We start from the raw sequence: 15,094 nt of genomic DNA on the forward strand, positions 1-15,094 counted from the left end.
CGAATACAGCATCCCAGATCGAGCTACTTTTATAATAACCCTATTTTATTATTGTTTATGAAAGCGGAAATATAAATGTCATTCTAAAATATGCAGCGCGCATTTCTTAATCACCATTTGGTCCGTTTTCTGGTAAAAACTTAAAGTTACTCTTTTATGAATAAAAGGTTACATAGGGCCTACACGAAGTTGGTTTTCAGGTTCTAAAGTATTGAACACGTAGTGTCATAGAAATTGTACGTTTATGACCAGAACAACGTCAACCTGTTGAAGCTTTATTACAAGATCAATTGCAATATAAAATTAAAAAAAGAGGCATGTTCACAGATAGCAACCATATACAGAGATATACAAGTTGTAAACGACAGCAATCAGCTATGTCACGATATTTTCTTACTTCAAACAGTAATCATTTAAATCACATTAAGAAATTGTACGTATCTGTATATGTGTATGCCTATAAGGATAAAGTAGAATTTTAAATGTGATCGACACAAAACAATGTGTGTATCATGACTGCAACATAATTTCCTTAAGGCTCGTTTGTAAAAAGACGCCATAGCACCAACAATTAGCACTTAAAAACGCTTCGCGGTATAAAAATAAAACTAAAAACTCATTTCATTAGCTCGTGTTATGTGTATTTCAAATAAGATGTATGGCAAGGCATATTTTATAAATTAAAACCGGAAAAAAGTGTTCATATTGTCTTTAAGATGTGAATATCATACAAAAACTGACATCCATTGATTTTAAATGTGCTAAAACTATTATATTGGTGCATTATCGACCAACGATAAATAATTCTAACAGTCTAGTGACATTACATGTACTTATTAGATAGAACCCCAAGTAAGAGACGTGAACTTATTTCCATCACTGCGCTAACAATTATTTGATAAAATTATAGATTGACGCCATATATTTACATGATCATTAACAATATCGAATACATTTAGTTTCATATTTACAAAGTCATAGCTAACAAAACAAAATTAAAACTGAATAATAAACTGTTTTGGTTGGTAACTGCTGACAAAGGCATAATTTAGACTGACAACATATCAATTAATAAACATTGATAATACTCAACACCCAATTATTGTGCATGTATAACGTTTTATGAAACAAAAACCGTAAAAATACATAAAAGAAAATGTTGTCTACAAACAATGTTGTTGCTTCTGTTGTCACTTTGCTGTCATCATGGTAACAAATTCTGAAAGAAAGAAACAACAGTATGTACGTTTTATAACTAGAGATTACTAAAGAAGTCAAGTTTTAAGCCTGATTGGACTTGTCAGTGAGATTTAATTAGAGATTTAAAACGTTTCTTTGACGACACAGTATGTAACAGTAGGGCAATTGCACCAGTGCGTTTAAATTACGTATCCATGGTTATTTACATTATATAGTGAAATAACCTAAATAGTAAGCCTATAAAATATTGTTATTTGAAAATATGGTATCAATTTTCAGTCAAAATTAATTGTCTAATTTCAGCGTTTATGAATAACTTTCGAGACATTTTTTAGACATAATAAGTATGATTACTCTTCGAGTCGCAGTCGGTTGTTGGAAACCGTTTAATGGTGGGCTATAACGCTGAAATTCTATTAGCTAAAGTCTTGAATAGTTTGTATATTTTCCATTATAGGGAAACATTATATACGTATACATGTTTGGAAAGGTTATACAGATATCTAAACACATAAAAGCCGTTTACAGAGTTTGTGTCAATACAATACAGCTCATTGTCTGACCCATGTCCGTTGTAAGCTAGGTATAGCCCTTAATACGTAAAACTTTTTCCTGCATTTTTGTACTATTTCTTGCTTTTTTGGAGCTTAATGAACTTTTCTGTATGGCGAAATCGTGTCACTATGTCGCAATAAATTCAATGTGAAGACTGATATGAAATTTCAGTGTAAAAAGGCAGTAAAACGTTTGGATATATTTGCTGTCACTCTTCACTGTCTGCCTTGTTACAAAAAAAAATGATGAATAAGATTTTTAACTCCTTTTATTTACCTATATATGTTTGTGGTCATGAGGTATCTGATCAGTTTTGTTTTATATGTTAACAGATTAAAAAAAAGATCTAACTAAATAAAACAAAAAAGATTCAAAGCTGCGAAGATTTTAGCGAATAGAATGTCACACAGCGTTATAAGTTACCTTACACAACAATGTTACGGCGGTCACTATAACATCTTCCTTTAATTCTTACCCGTAATATCTTGTTCTCAGCAGTAAATTCAACACAAATGAATAACAGATGATTTTGGCAGGAATTCCAACATTTTATGACGAGTATTAAGCAGAGTTCTATGATGTAACATTTAGTACCATTCATATAATTAATGCATTAAACATAAAAAAAACAATATTTACATGCAATACAGTGCATTCGTCATTATCAAATACACATACTTTTTAATTTTGAATTAAACAACACTGCAAGAAGAATTCGAACAGACACATTCAAGAAATGAATATATGCGCAGGCATAAGACCTGAATGCTTCCTAAACACAAGTGCATGTTTTTCATGTGCAAATGAAACTAGTCTTACTAAACCTGTAATTTCATTACTGACGTGCTTATACATCTATAAAACCCAAACACGGCATTATCCACTAGCTGCGACTTATAGAACCTTCTTACATACATCCGCTAACAAATCTGAGGTTGTTACGAGGATAATCCTCTTCCTTTGTGGTCGATAAAATTCATTGGAATTAAAATCAATGACAAAACCTAGTTTCCTTGGGGATAAACACTTAGACTCTAAATACATGTATATCAATATATATGGTTTTGGTTTTGCAATGGTAAGCTTTGTGTTTGGAAATATGCCAGACTTCTGCAACGAAAATACTGCACGTTTTCAGGAGCGCAATATCATTCCGCTAATAACTGCATACTATTATATCTCAAAATCAAGCCAATAATCTTGTATATTACCGATACATACACATATACACTAAGAACTATTACATAAATAGCACAACTGTGTTCTGTAGCATGAATAAAATTGAAAGTATCGTCGTTAACGAAATCTTAACGCGACAACACACATGAAACTGACGTCACACATTATATGAAACCTTAATGTCATTATGAAAAATATTGACGTTTGAGATTCCACTGTAACTAAACCGGGATTGTTAAAACAAATTTTGATAGTTAGAAGAGTCAGAAAAAAATCTATAACGCATTTTAAGTTGTGATAAAAAGGATAAACCTATACTCTGTTTGTGATAAGTAAGAGGTCCTCGACAGAACCTCGTTTTTAGACGAAATCTCAACATGTGGTTGGATTGCCCTAATCACAATACATTGGCATGGAAGATTCAACTTGATTATGTCAAGTTTGTTTAGACTTTCATTTTTAAATAAATGTAGATTGTGCAATTCAGTTATTTATTTACATAAGTTTTAACACAGAAATAATTTCTTTTTAACTGGTTAAAAAGTAAAAGAATCACATCATCACAGAAATATTTGCATTGTGCAGTTAAAAAGCAATTTTACAACACTAAAAAGCCTATATCAACAAAAATCTAGTTTCGCTTTCTAACTTCAAGCTCTTACTATTTTACGTGCAAAAAGATTTCAGACCACCTCCGTCTGTTCCCTGTTAGCAGTTAACAATTTACTCGTATAGACCATAAAATCTGAAATGAACAATATAAAAGCTAATAAAACGTAACAGCCATGCTTATATTTAAATGATAGTAAACTAAAAATCCAATATAAACACAAGAGCGGAGCGTTAAAACAGCAAATCATTTATGTTTGTCTTTCTCTAATTACTTAATTATACGCTACAAAGTAGACTGAAATTTGCAATGAAGGTTCGATAAACCAAGACTACATGTAGTGTGACTGCTTGTCTTTCATTTTATTAACTGTATCCGCACCTTTCTTTTTCTGAATCAGTATTAATCAGCAGTTACTCATTTGAGATTCCACACAAAATGGAAAATGAAAACGAAAGCGAAATCTGTTTCATCTCGTTTTTGCATTGTGTATTTGTCCAAGTTGTGTGATAGACTTTATTCTTTACGATGTTTGCATAAATCCTAAATTATGACTAATGTAGCTAGATAATCAATATGTGGCGTAATAAAATAATGTCGTTCCAGAGAGTCTGCGCTTGGTCTTCTAGCTTCCTTAAATTTGCTTTTTCAGCTTTTGATGTCAGCTTTTATTCCTAATCTATGATCTTAATTTTGACCTGTATGTGTTATGTAATAAAACAGAAAAATGTCTTTTTATCGGTCTTATGAACATTTGAATGAATTCATATTCTTTTTTTTCGTGCATCAGATGTGTCGTTAAGGTTCATGTAAAGTGTTTGAGACTGCCCCTCGAGTGAATTTTTGTTTCATGTTTTGAGACCTCATAGGCCTTTGTTTTTCATACATTGTATACCAAACTGTTCAGAAAGAATAGACGTGTCTTTCAAGAGAGGTTGTTTTGTTTGGTACAATAATATTTCTCTTATATGACATGTACTTTGCTTGTCCACATTCTGTTTTGTAAAAAATATCAAACTTCTTTTTCAAAAATATTTTGACATTAGGTTTGTACTTATTGTGTGCCTAACATATTTCTCCAGGTACTCCCAGTGTTAATATTGCTACAATACATCTACATTTCAAAAAGTTGCCAAAATTGCAAAACGAAAGTGAAAGTAGAGCTGTCAAAATGACAAAATACTCCTATATTTCAGAAAATATGTATGTTAACTGTATTTCAATACTAGGAGTACCTAGATAAATATGTTACAGACACAAACAAAACGTATTTAAAGAAAAAATACTTTGAAAAAAAAAAGTTTGATATTTTCTACAAAATAGATCCGTAACGGTCGAAGAACGTGTAATTTTAGATAAACTACTTATTCGCAAAGAAGCTTACCTTTGTATAATGTATTCCCTACTTCCATCTAAACAATTCAGTGTGTTTATAATAAAAGAAACGGTCTTCGAAGAATAAATTTCCGAAATCAAAATTCACCTGAGGGGTGGTCTCCAAACACTTTACATGAACCTTAAGCGAACCGTTTTGTTTGAATTGAGATTTAAGTCACAGCGAGACAAATATCTTTTATATTTTTAGCGATTTTCTAATTGTTGTTTTTGAAAGAAGAACCTATTAATGATGCAGGACTTCTTTAGGCTCAGCAGGACAATTGGGCAGAGCTTTCAATCTTCCACAGGCCAGCTGATTTGCTGAATTCTTCATCCCAAGCGGTTGATGGTCAAGTAAATTGAATTCTATAATCTTATCCGTTAGGAAGTCTTGAATACATGTTTCAAGGAAAAAGTAATGAAAATCTTCGCATCTCGTATATCAAGAAATATGATATTTTCCTTTGAATCCCTCTAGTTATTGGACAATTCTGTTTTTCAATAAATTACTGATTACTTACTGAGACTATATATGGTATCGCTTAAATTCACGCTTCAGATCTTCTTGGAACTGTTGCAATGGCTTGATGATTCAAAGTATGGAGATTTTAATTAGTTGATGAATGTCGTTTCAGGGTATGAACTAGGATAAGCTTCTACGTTATAGAGACCTTTCTAATTTTCTGACTGGGTAACTATTCAGAATAGGTTATACATAGGAAGCTACGGTAATTATCAATTTTGAAGGGTAAAGGACATTAATACATGTAGCTATATTCCTATTATTGCAAGGTTAGAAAAGCATTAAGAGCAGTATCTTATATTATCTTGGTAGATATTAGAAACGTAAGGGTTTGTGCCTTACCAAACTGTGAAAGTTGCTGCTGTGTTCGTATTCATGAACGCTCTGTCTAAGTTATTGATATACATTACAAGTCTATGCTTTTTGAGATCTAATTTTAGATTTTATTAACTATCACAATAGCAATCTTTAAGTGTAAAACATTTCCCCGTACTTTGACACAGTGTTGTTAAATATTTGGTCTTTTTCGGATCGTGTAGTGTCCATTCTATCTTTATGTATAACAGAGCTCTTCTTGAGCCGGCGGTAGGGTCGTGAAGTTGTTTTACGTTTCGTAAACATTCATTAGCACAATTATTTGAACAAAACCGAACAAGTTATTATTTTGCTTGGTTGCTTTCTATCCTTCCAAAGATTTTCCTTTTAAATTTTGTCATCCAAATAAAAATGTTACAAATACAAAATATATTCTAATAATCGCTCAGACGGAGTAGAATACAAATTACCAATTCAGTTCTTCACCTTTTCTATTAATCATAATGTTTTTAAGAATATTCTCACTCAGAACGTTGATGAATACACTTGGAATACTGACACTGCATTGAATGGCATAGCTAACGTAAACTTTTGTAGCAAGCAGTTAGTAAAATATTACAAAATTGACAGTGGCGTAGCTATCTATAAACAAAGCACCAGACGCTGCTTTTTACGGAGTGGGCAAAGAACATGTCAGTAAAATTATCAAAGTACGACTAAATATATTTAGATAGCATGAAACATTTTTATCTTGAATAGATTAAACACTTTTGAAGAACTACACTCTGGCCTGCATAATTATGTCATTCGAGCTACGCCTCTGACTTATTATTTATGCACCTCATAATTCATGCGATCTAAACATTCAATGTATGCATCTAAACATTGAGTAAACATATTTTGCTGCGGATATTTGAAACATAAAACGATTTATATATACCTTCATAGTTTACCATTCCGTCTCCGTCCAGATCGGCTTCTTTGATCATTTCATCGACTTCTTCGTCAGTAAGTTTTTCACCTAGATTTGTCATCACGTGACGTAATTCGGCTGCTGATATGTAACTAAATTAGAAAATTGTTGAAAATTACTATTATTCCTTTCGGACTATACTTGTTTAGGCGAGTGTTTAAAGTTGACTATGTGTCATTCATTAGCACTCAGTTATAAATGAAGATAATTTTCATTACCCGCTTAAATATCAGAAAGGTTTTACTGTCTTAAGCTCTTACAGAGAGAGCGAGAGATTTTCGTTGTGTCAAAACGTTTTTTACGTTGTCTCATTTATGTTATTTCCCATCGTCTCAGTGAAAAGTGAATAATATATCTTTTATGTGCGGGCAAGATCTAGGCAGGATTTGAGCCTTTTTGACAAACTAATATCAAAAAATTATATAAAAAAATTCGTATGAAACGGTTGAGCATGATACAACTTTTGGTGGGCGATAACACGTTTAAAAAAATGATGCAAATAATCTCGTACGCTTGCTCATTCGAAAACATGCTGAATAAGACACTCTCTGTTCATGAATTTCGAAGGGAAAGCATTTTGTCTGACTGATTGTAGATACGCTTAATTATAGGAATTTCTTTTAGAAAATAAAAATGTGTTAGTTGACTAAAATTTGTATTCACACTGTTTTATATTCAAATGAATAAACAACAGTTTGTACCTTCTTAATCTGTTAAAACTGAAATTAAATGTTTTCATGTGCACTTATGTCTTTCTCTACATTGGAAGCAGTTGCACAATCCAGACTGAGTGGAAGAAGCGTTTCTTTCTGTGTTTTTTTTTTATTTATTAACATCTTGTGTCAATTATGTGTCTGTCATAACACATGTAGTTTTGTATATTTCTCAGTCGGTTTCTAGGCGTGAAATGATAATTATATTATAAATCAGGTGAATTATGAGAATACCATTATAATGAGGTTAACTAAGGGCAATGGTTTTCAGTGAAAAATGTTCAGTTATCTGTTTTTAATTAAATTTAAAAAAAGATTCACACTAAACAGTAAAGTAGAATCAATAATATGAAACTTAAGTGTGGTTTTGATACGATTCAAATCACTGGAAAAGTCGTAGGTTATGTATTATTACTAACTAGGTGATTTCGACGACCTCTGCCAACACGATAATCATTGGCCAAACACAAGGTCTATATGAATCGCATAATATATTACTATCTAATTAATACAATTACTTTATGATATTTCTTTAAAAACATCAACAATAAAGACAATGTTTTCATTTCTAATGATTCCTAAATGTAAATATCAAGCATGTTGTCTTTCAAAGAAGAAAACCCGAAACGTTTAATTCGACTTCTATGTCATGAAAACAGTCAAGGTAAAGATGCTATCGGGTACTAGTGCAATACCTGGTATAAGTACACAGGACTGAGCGTCATTTGATTTGGAGTCTGAATGCCCGTAGCCATAACAATGTGAGTACTTCACCGATGGTAATTCATAAATCCAATTAGTGTAATGAAATTGATGAAAGCCCATTTTTCGACCAACGCTAATGTATGGAATGGTATGGAAAAGTTAACTCATTTCTAAGTCCAAAAGGGCCATAATTCAGTCAAAATAGTTGACAGAGTTACGTACTCTTGCCTACAGACTCTTACAGACTTCCTGAAAAGGTTTGTGAAAAAATATTCATGGTCTGCAGTATTAAAAACTGTTTTATTAAGATACTTGGCCATATATTTTTTAATGGAATATTATATATAACCATTCCAAACAAATTGTAAACATGTAACAGAAAAATCACGTTGGTGATCTGAAACTTTTTTAATTTCATAAAAGAAGCTTTCACATAAAAATAACCCATCAGTAACTCGAAGAATTATATGTACCTGTCGCTTTTTAATACTTTGTACTCGCAAACTCGTTTAAAATATTCAGCTATATCCCTTGATAAATTTAGTACTCAGTCTATCAGTATTTTAAATGACATTGCACTTGGGTATAAAAACGGTTGTTTTTGCTCAGAAATTAAATAAACGTGAACAAAAGCAATCGATAATTTTCATTTCACCAACATCTTTTTTACAGGAGGTATACTGTATTGTTAAATCGTTCTCAAGAACAAGGCGACTTAATAACCTAGCATAATTTACCCATTTCCATCTTTATCAAACACTCTGAAAGCCTCTCTCAACTCTTCCTCGCTGTCAGTATCCTTCATCTTCCGCGCCATCATCAACAGAAACTCCTCGAAATCTATAGTACCGTTTCCTGAAATAATTAATTTCATAACGTTACTTAGAATGTGTCGATCTATAACTTTACACTATACCTGTTCCGATCAAGTACATACTAGGTTTTACGTATATTCATTTTGATTTATTTGATTTACTTGTATTTCTTTTTAAGGCCTTTAAGTATGTGCTTTTTATTACAAGAATGGTATTTCCGTGTTATTGTGTAACTTGATAAGAAACAAAATATGCCTTCAACACTATAATCTTTTCATTTAATTTCATAAATCATATAAACTCAAACGTAGGGACAAAATTAAATTTTCTCTTGAATTCTCATAAAATTACGTATAGAATAAACCATGGCAAGTGCTTCGTATGAATGATGGTCTTTCATTTCCTTAACTCATATCAATAAAAAATATCTTTATTGTGATGATTCATTACCATATGTTTTACGCAATAACAGATTCAGTCATGATGAATTAAGCTCTCAGTCTTTCATCTGCATGTTCTAGACTAAGACATTTTCCAATAACCTCACTCTTTCAGCAGCAGACCATTCAACGATTACAAAAAAATGTTAATTAATTGCCAAAATATATCAAAAGATGTTTTATGTACTGTATTCCACGGCCATTGAAAGGAATCCGCCGTCAAGTAGCCTTAATACTAAATGTATATAAAAGAAAGTTTAGAAGATTTTACTACAGTGCTAGGGATTTGGGCTTGAATCGTTGCTGCGATTGATATTCCGACATGTGATTACTTAAAATGGTACTTTTGCCAACAGTACTGGCATAGCCTAAATGCTTGAGGGGCTAACATGATATATGCCGTAATAAGTCATTCCGTAAATACTAGGCGATAACTTTCTCCCCATGATCAATAAGATTTTTTTCTGTAAATATATATCGGTAATTCAAACTACATTCTGTGATGTGTAAGTAATAATATATTCCAAACAGCGATTTTTCGTTGAACAAAATAATTGTTTGGAGTTCTGATGCGAAGAAATAATATCACGACAGCTAAGCTGAATACACATTGTGAACGTTGATCCAAGAGAAAAACATTGTTATATTCTTTTCGATTCTAATAAGATGTAAAGGATTATTATCTACATCCTTGACGACATCCGCCAAATATTTGCCTGTCTTTTTGACGTTTGAAGCTATGACGTAAAAATGTGCTTTGGTAGCAAAATATTATCTTCATACTAGGAATATAAATATGGTCGTAATAGCATTCACATTAATATTTCCTTATAGAAAATAGAATAATGCTGTTCATGGCCATGTGGCAAATTTCAGGTATAAATGTATGACGAGTATGGGACAGTATCATCCGCTTACCGACTCAATTTATAAAGGCCCGTCTTCGAAATACTCGTATTATCAATCAACTAAATTAAGTTTCAATTTCGTATTTACTTATTACCAGCTGGTTATGCGAATGGAATGAACTCACCATCGGCATCCACTTCATTGATCATGTCCTGAAGTTCAGCCTCAGTAGGGTTTTGACCCAGAGATCGCATAACGGTGCCAAGCTCACTTGTTGTAATCGTACCATCTCCGTCCTTATCAAAAAGGGAAAACGCTTCTCTGAATTCTGTAATAAATAAAATGAAATGTGTCCTTTAATTATAGAATTTATGAACGAAAAGGACAATTATAGTGCAAAATAAGACGATCAGACTCCTAACTGAAAAGTTAGATAATCGAATTTCATTTTAAACATTAGTGAACAAAGTCCAATTTGAATTTGAAAGTCTAGGTCAAATTTTAAGAATTTTTCGTCTAAGGTTACAGACTAATGTTGTATTAAAAGTAGATTTTTAAATGATAAATACTTATGTTTTAATTAAGTAATTTACTATTTCGGAATCATTCTACAAATCAAAGTAAAAACTAAATGTCTTCAAAGGAATTCATTCGGTATAACGAAAACGGCAACACTAAATTTAAATACTTCATAAAACCTAATGCAAACTTATCAAACTGTTTGAAAAACATATAGCAGAATGACATTTCAACACATATAACACGACGAAGAGGATATACGCCTGCCGAATAGTAGTCCGGGTGAATTTGGAGCGTTTAGGCGTGTTAAAACATGGTTCAAGAAGTGTAACATTTTTCATTTATATCATTTCGATTCCGACTTTCGGAATGTGTCTTTTTTTTATAACATAGAAGCCCCGCTCCTTCTCTCTGTGTGTCGCATTTAGAAAGGTAGACAGAATTCACTACATTTTAGCAACTATGCAGTTTTAAATGTGGGACATGAATACTCAAAATAGCAAAGTTAATGGGGTTATAAATTACTGAAAACACATTTTATAACTTCTGGTTTAACTGCCTGACAAGCACTTTGATGTATTAAATCTTAATTGAAATGGCGTATGAAACGTTTAATTGTTCTCAGCACAATCAATAAAATCTGTGAAAAGATAAAGTAACCTAATGTAGCTTACTTTTATAAAAGTTTGAATTTTTAATCACAAGTATACTAGACACATGTGCCAGAGAAAAGAATTTCTAAAAATTACCAAATGACAAATCCGATATATATACGTTTTCCTCAAAATATGATGGACAAATGTATACAAGGCAGCTGTAAAAGACAACTAATACTCTATTACTATAACATCACAGAAACCTTTACATTCAGAGCATATTGTTTCTATTTCTATAAGGTATATTAACCGTTCTCTGCTAAATGTCTTAAGTAGGCTGGTTCATCATTCAATTTGGGTAGTTCCATTTATTATTCGAATGGATTTGCCTTGAAAATGTACTGACTAAATAGCAAACAGGGCAGACCATGATCTGTCTAACTGATACTGGTCGCAAAGGCAGAATCACTTGCCGTCAGCTAAAGATTAAGCATGTATTTTAATATATAACTACAAGTTGCTCCTGATCTTGTTTATTTGATGTAGAAGTTGAAAACTGCGCCAATGTTTTCACCCGAATACAGGACCATTCCCGAAATAGCTCTGTGAATAGTTTCAGCAGACAACATATAGCTGTTTGAAGAAATACATGTTCTAAACTTTGGTTCAGTGCTCAAATGTAGTATCTTGTGTCCCCAAAACACAAACGAATCTTGTGTTGAATATATGTTCCTTTTTACGAGAAATTGGTATGGAAGCTATGATATTTAAACACTAACAATAATACGAGATTAGACTTTCTTAGCTGCCTACAGAAATTGTTCTCAGATGTTGTCAGTTAAAACTGTGTATAATTTAGACAATGTCTACTGATTCCCTTGGTTTTTTCCAATAAAGTAACTATGTGTGCATGACATAAAAACTGATTAAGTGCAGTTGGCTGCTGTAATGGCCGTTTTATTGTTTACACGGTATGATTACTATTCGAGAATACTATTATCTAGAATGACGATAAAACATGTCAGTTTCTCATTATTATAATAGCTTTATTAATTATCAGGAATTTATAAGAAAATACACAGATAAGTTATTCCTGCATTTGATGTTTCATCAAACGGATATTGGTATTGAATAAAGAGATTTAATATAATAAAATTATGACCATATGTTTCACATTCCTTTGGGACAAAACATTAATTTGATTCTCTCTGCAAGAGCAGAATAAGGCAATCCTTCATTAGAATTTGGAAAAAAGGTGATATTTTACTAAACAGGTTTTATTAACAGGTTATGTCGAAACAGTGCTGTTTTTCCTCATTAAAGTAAATGTGCAATGCTCAAAGAACTGGCTGTAAATTCCCTTTCCGGAAACGAAATTTGATATTCGCATTTCTCTCTTCTCGGGTAAAAGCTTTTTCCTTGTACCACACTGTTTGATTTTGTTGTTTCTAAAACGTAATTTGCTTTAATTCTCATTTACAGAAACTACGAAGAACAACGACAAAACATATTCAAGCAAAAATTTACAAATATATGGAAACCAAATCTCCCTATGTTTTTGCTAAAGCGTTTGTTATTTTGCAAATCGTCTCGTTTTAATCTTATTTTCCTGCATAATATCAAATTATAAGAATTGCTGTTTACAATTTATTGCAAAGCAAAAACAACGGCAAGACTGTAAGAACGCAGTTCCTCAAATCGAACAGTTACAAGAGTGTGTATATATATATAATGTACATGATTGCTTGGTAACATACATAGACAAGGGAACGAGGACAACAATAAAATTGGGACACGACACTGGAACGATAAGCTGCAAGTGCAAGGGTATTTTCAACATTAAACTAAACTTTGCACATAATCCCAAAATAAACCTGGTAAAACACTTATCTCCATCAAGTTTATCCCTAACAAAACAAGCGTAATGGTCAGAAAACAGCACGGAAAATAAATCACAGAAATGTAAATATAAAATAAAATATAACCTAATGAGTCGTAGACGCATGTATTTAATGACATAGTAGAGGAAAACACCATTAAGGACAGAATACAGATATCAAATCAGCCGAATCTCGAAGGGCTTTTACAATCACAAATATATTTCTTTATATGATAAAAACTGTTAAGTATAGCATGTGTTGGTTTTAAATGTATGGTGTAACAAAGATGGCTTTACATTGTATAAAGAAGAATTTTCAGTATAATATGTAGGTACTGCAGAGGTTCTTTTGTGTCTCCCACATAACTTGTACTTTCCATGAAAGAGAGTTTTGCATCGTAAAGTAGGCCGGCAATAAAAAGAAACAATATTTTGAATTTAAATTCATAGATGAAATACCAAAGCATCCCTTCTTAGGTACATATTGCAACCACTGTGTTAACCGAATCAAATAAAACATTAGACAGAAACCTGTTGAAATGATGTAGACATGGTCCTTTTTTTAAAAGTTAAAATAACATGATGCAGAAGCTGGAAATGTGTCTTTGTCTTTCCAATTAGCAATACAAATTTCTACTGTTGTGTTTTATATTAATTTTTTTTCTTGTTTTAATAAATATTTATGAGATATTTGTTGAAACAATAATCTCAAATACCAACATATCTTGTTAAAGGCATTTATATTCTTTCTTTCAGATACCAATAATGCGTCACGATCAAAGGAAGAATACAACTGGAAAAACAAAGACTGTATTTTATCATGTCATAACGCAGACAAATATTTTATATTCTTCTGATTTTAAATGTCCTTTGTTGTTTCTTTGATCTTATTCGTTGAAAAATAGAATTTTTGGGACTTCGATAACAAAATAACTTGATAATAAATTATCAAGCAGAATATTGGTTTGATCAATACTTCAAATTTATAAACATGTGTTGTAGAATGTTTCAGGATCGAATAGTCAATGTGTTATTATTGTGTTCATTAATACCATGCCTAATTAGGAAATGCAGAAGTTTGTCTGAATCAGACCGAATCTGCTGTTAAATGGATTTTCATCAAAGAATATAATTTGAGTTGCATGCATGTATTATAGCACCTCTTGTGGTTGGCGTTTCCATTAAGTGGTTCCAAAAATATAATTTTTATAATATATGAGATATTAAACCTTAGGGAAAGCTAAATGAATTTTAAATATTTCGTATTGGAAAAGAGCTTGGTGAAACATTAAACCTGGCGAGAAAAGTGATAAGACTACAGACAAAACAGTTGAAAGTCACTTGAAAACTATGGCAGGCTCTAGGATAAATTTGTATTTCCGCACAAAATTAATCCATAAATATCAACGAAGATAAGCATATTTTGTAAGTCATAATAAAATATATGAATTTTAGTTTTAAGTTTAACAATAATTTAAATGTAACATTATTATGCCACAAATACCATATTTGGCCAACTTAACTTTAAACTACACAAAATAATGCTAAAATCATAATGGTAATAAATGCTAATGACGATTTTCTATATATGCCTGGAAAATTGGAAAGGAGTTATCTAATTCACTGCAATACACTTGTCAAATTTGTGTTAACTACCTAGGATAATTGCCTAAAGTCTTCAGATATTGAACAACACCTTTATGCTACACAATATAGCCTACTAGCTAGTTTGAGAGTATTTCATTTGAATAATTGATACCTATATTTAACCGAACGCAAGTGTAATATTCAGTATATTAAAATGCAGTAGCTGTAAAGTGGGTGTTTTTTTTTAAATAAACACTTG

General features: G+C 31.7%; 1 protein-coding gene across 4 annotated transcripts in view; it reads right to left on the bottom strand.

The window, feature by feature from the left end:
- Positions 1–262: 262 nt before the first annotated feature.
- LOC123563574 (calmodulin-A-like) overlaps positions 263–15,094 on the bottom strand; it is a 96,854-nt gene continuing 82,022 nt past the window's right edge. For 2 of the 4 annotated variants that reach the window (XM_045356431.2, XM_045356432.2), the window contains exons 3-7: positions 10,439–10,582; positions 8,888–9,005; positions 6,700–6,824; positions 3,627–3,679; positions 263–1,219 (exon numbers count right to left, since the gene is read on the bottom strand). In XM_045356431.2, the coding sequence (XP_045212366.1) occupies positions 1,205–1,219; positions 3,627–3,679; positions 6,700–6,824; positions 8,888–9,005; positions 10,439–10,582 (455 nt within the window). In that variant the 3' untranslated portion in view covers positions 263–1,204. Of the gene's footprint in view, positions 1,220–3,596; positions 3,680–6,699; positions 6,825–8,887; positions 9,006–10,438; positions 10,583–15,094 lie in introns of all 4 variants that reach the window. The other 2 variants (XM_045356433.2, XM_045356434.2) reach the window with 2 other exon arrangements.

Source organism: Mercenaria mercenaria, chromosome 2 (genome assembly GCF_021730395.1).
Source record: "Mercenaria mercenaria strain notata chromosome 2, MADL_Memer_1, whole genome shotgun sequence".
Classification (NCBI taxonomy): domain Eukaryota; kingdom Metazoa; phylum Mollusca; class Bivalvia; order Venerida; family Veneridae; genus Mercenaria; species Mercenaria mercenaria.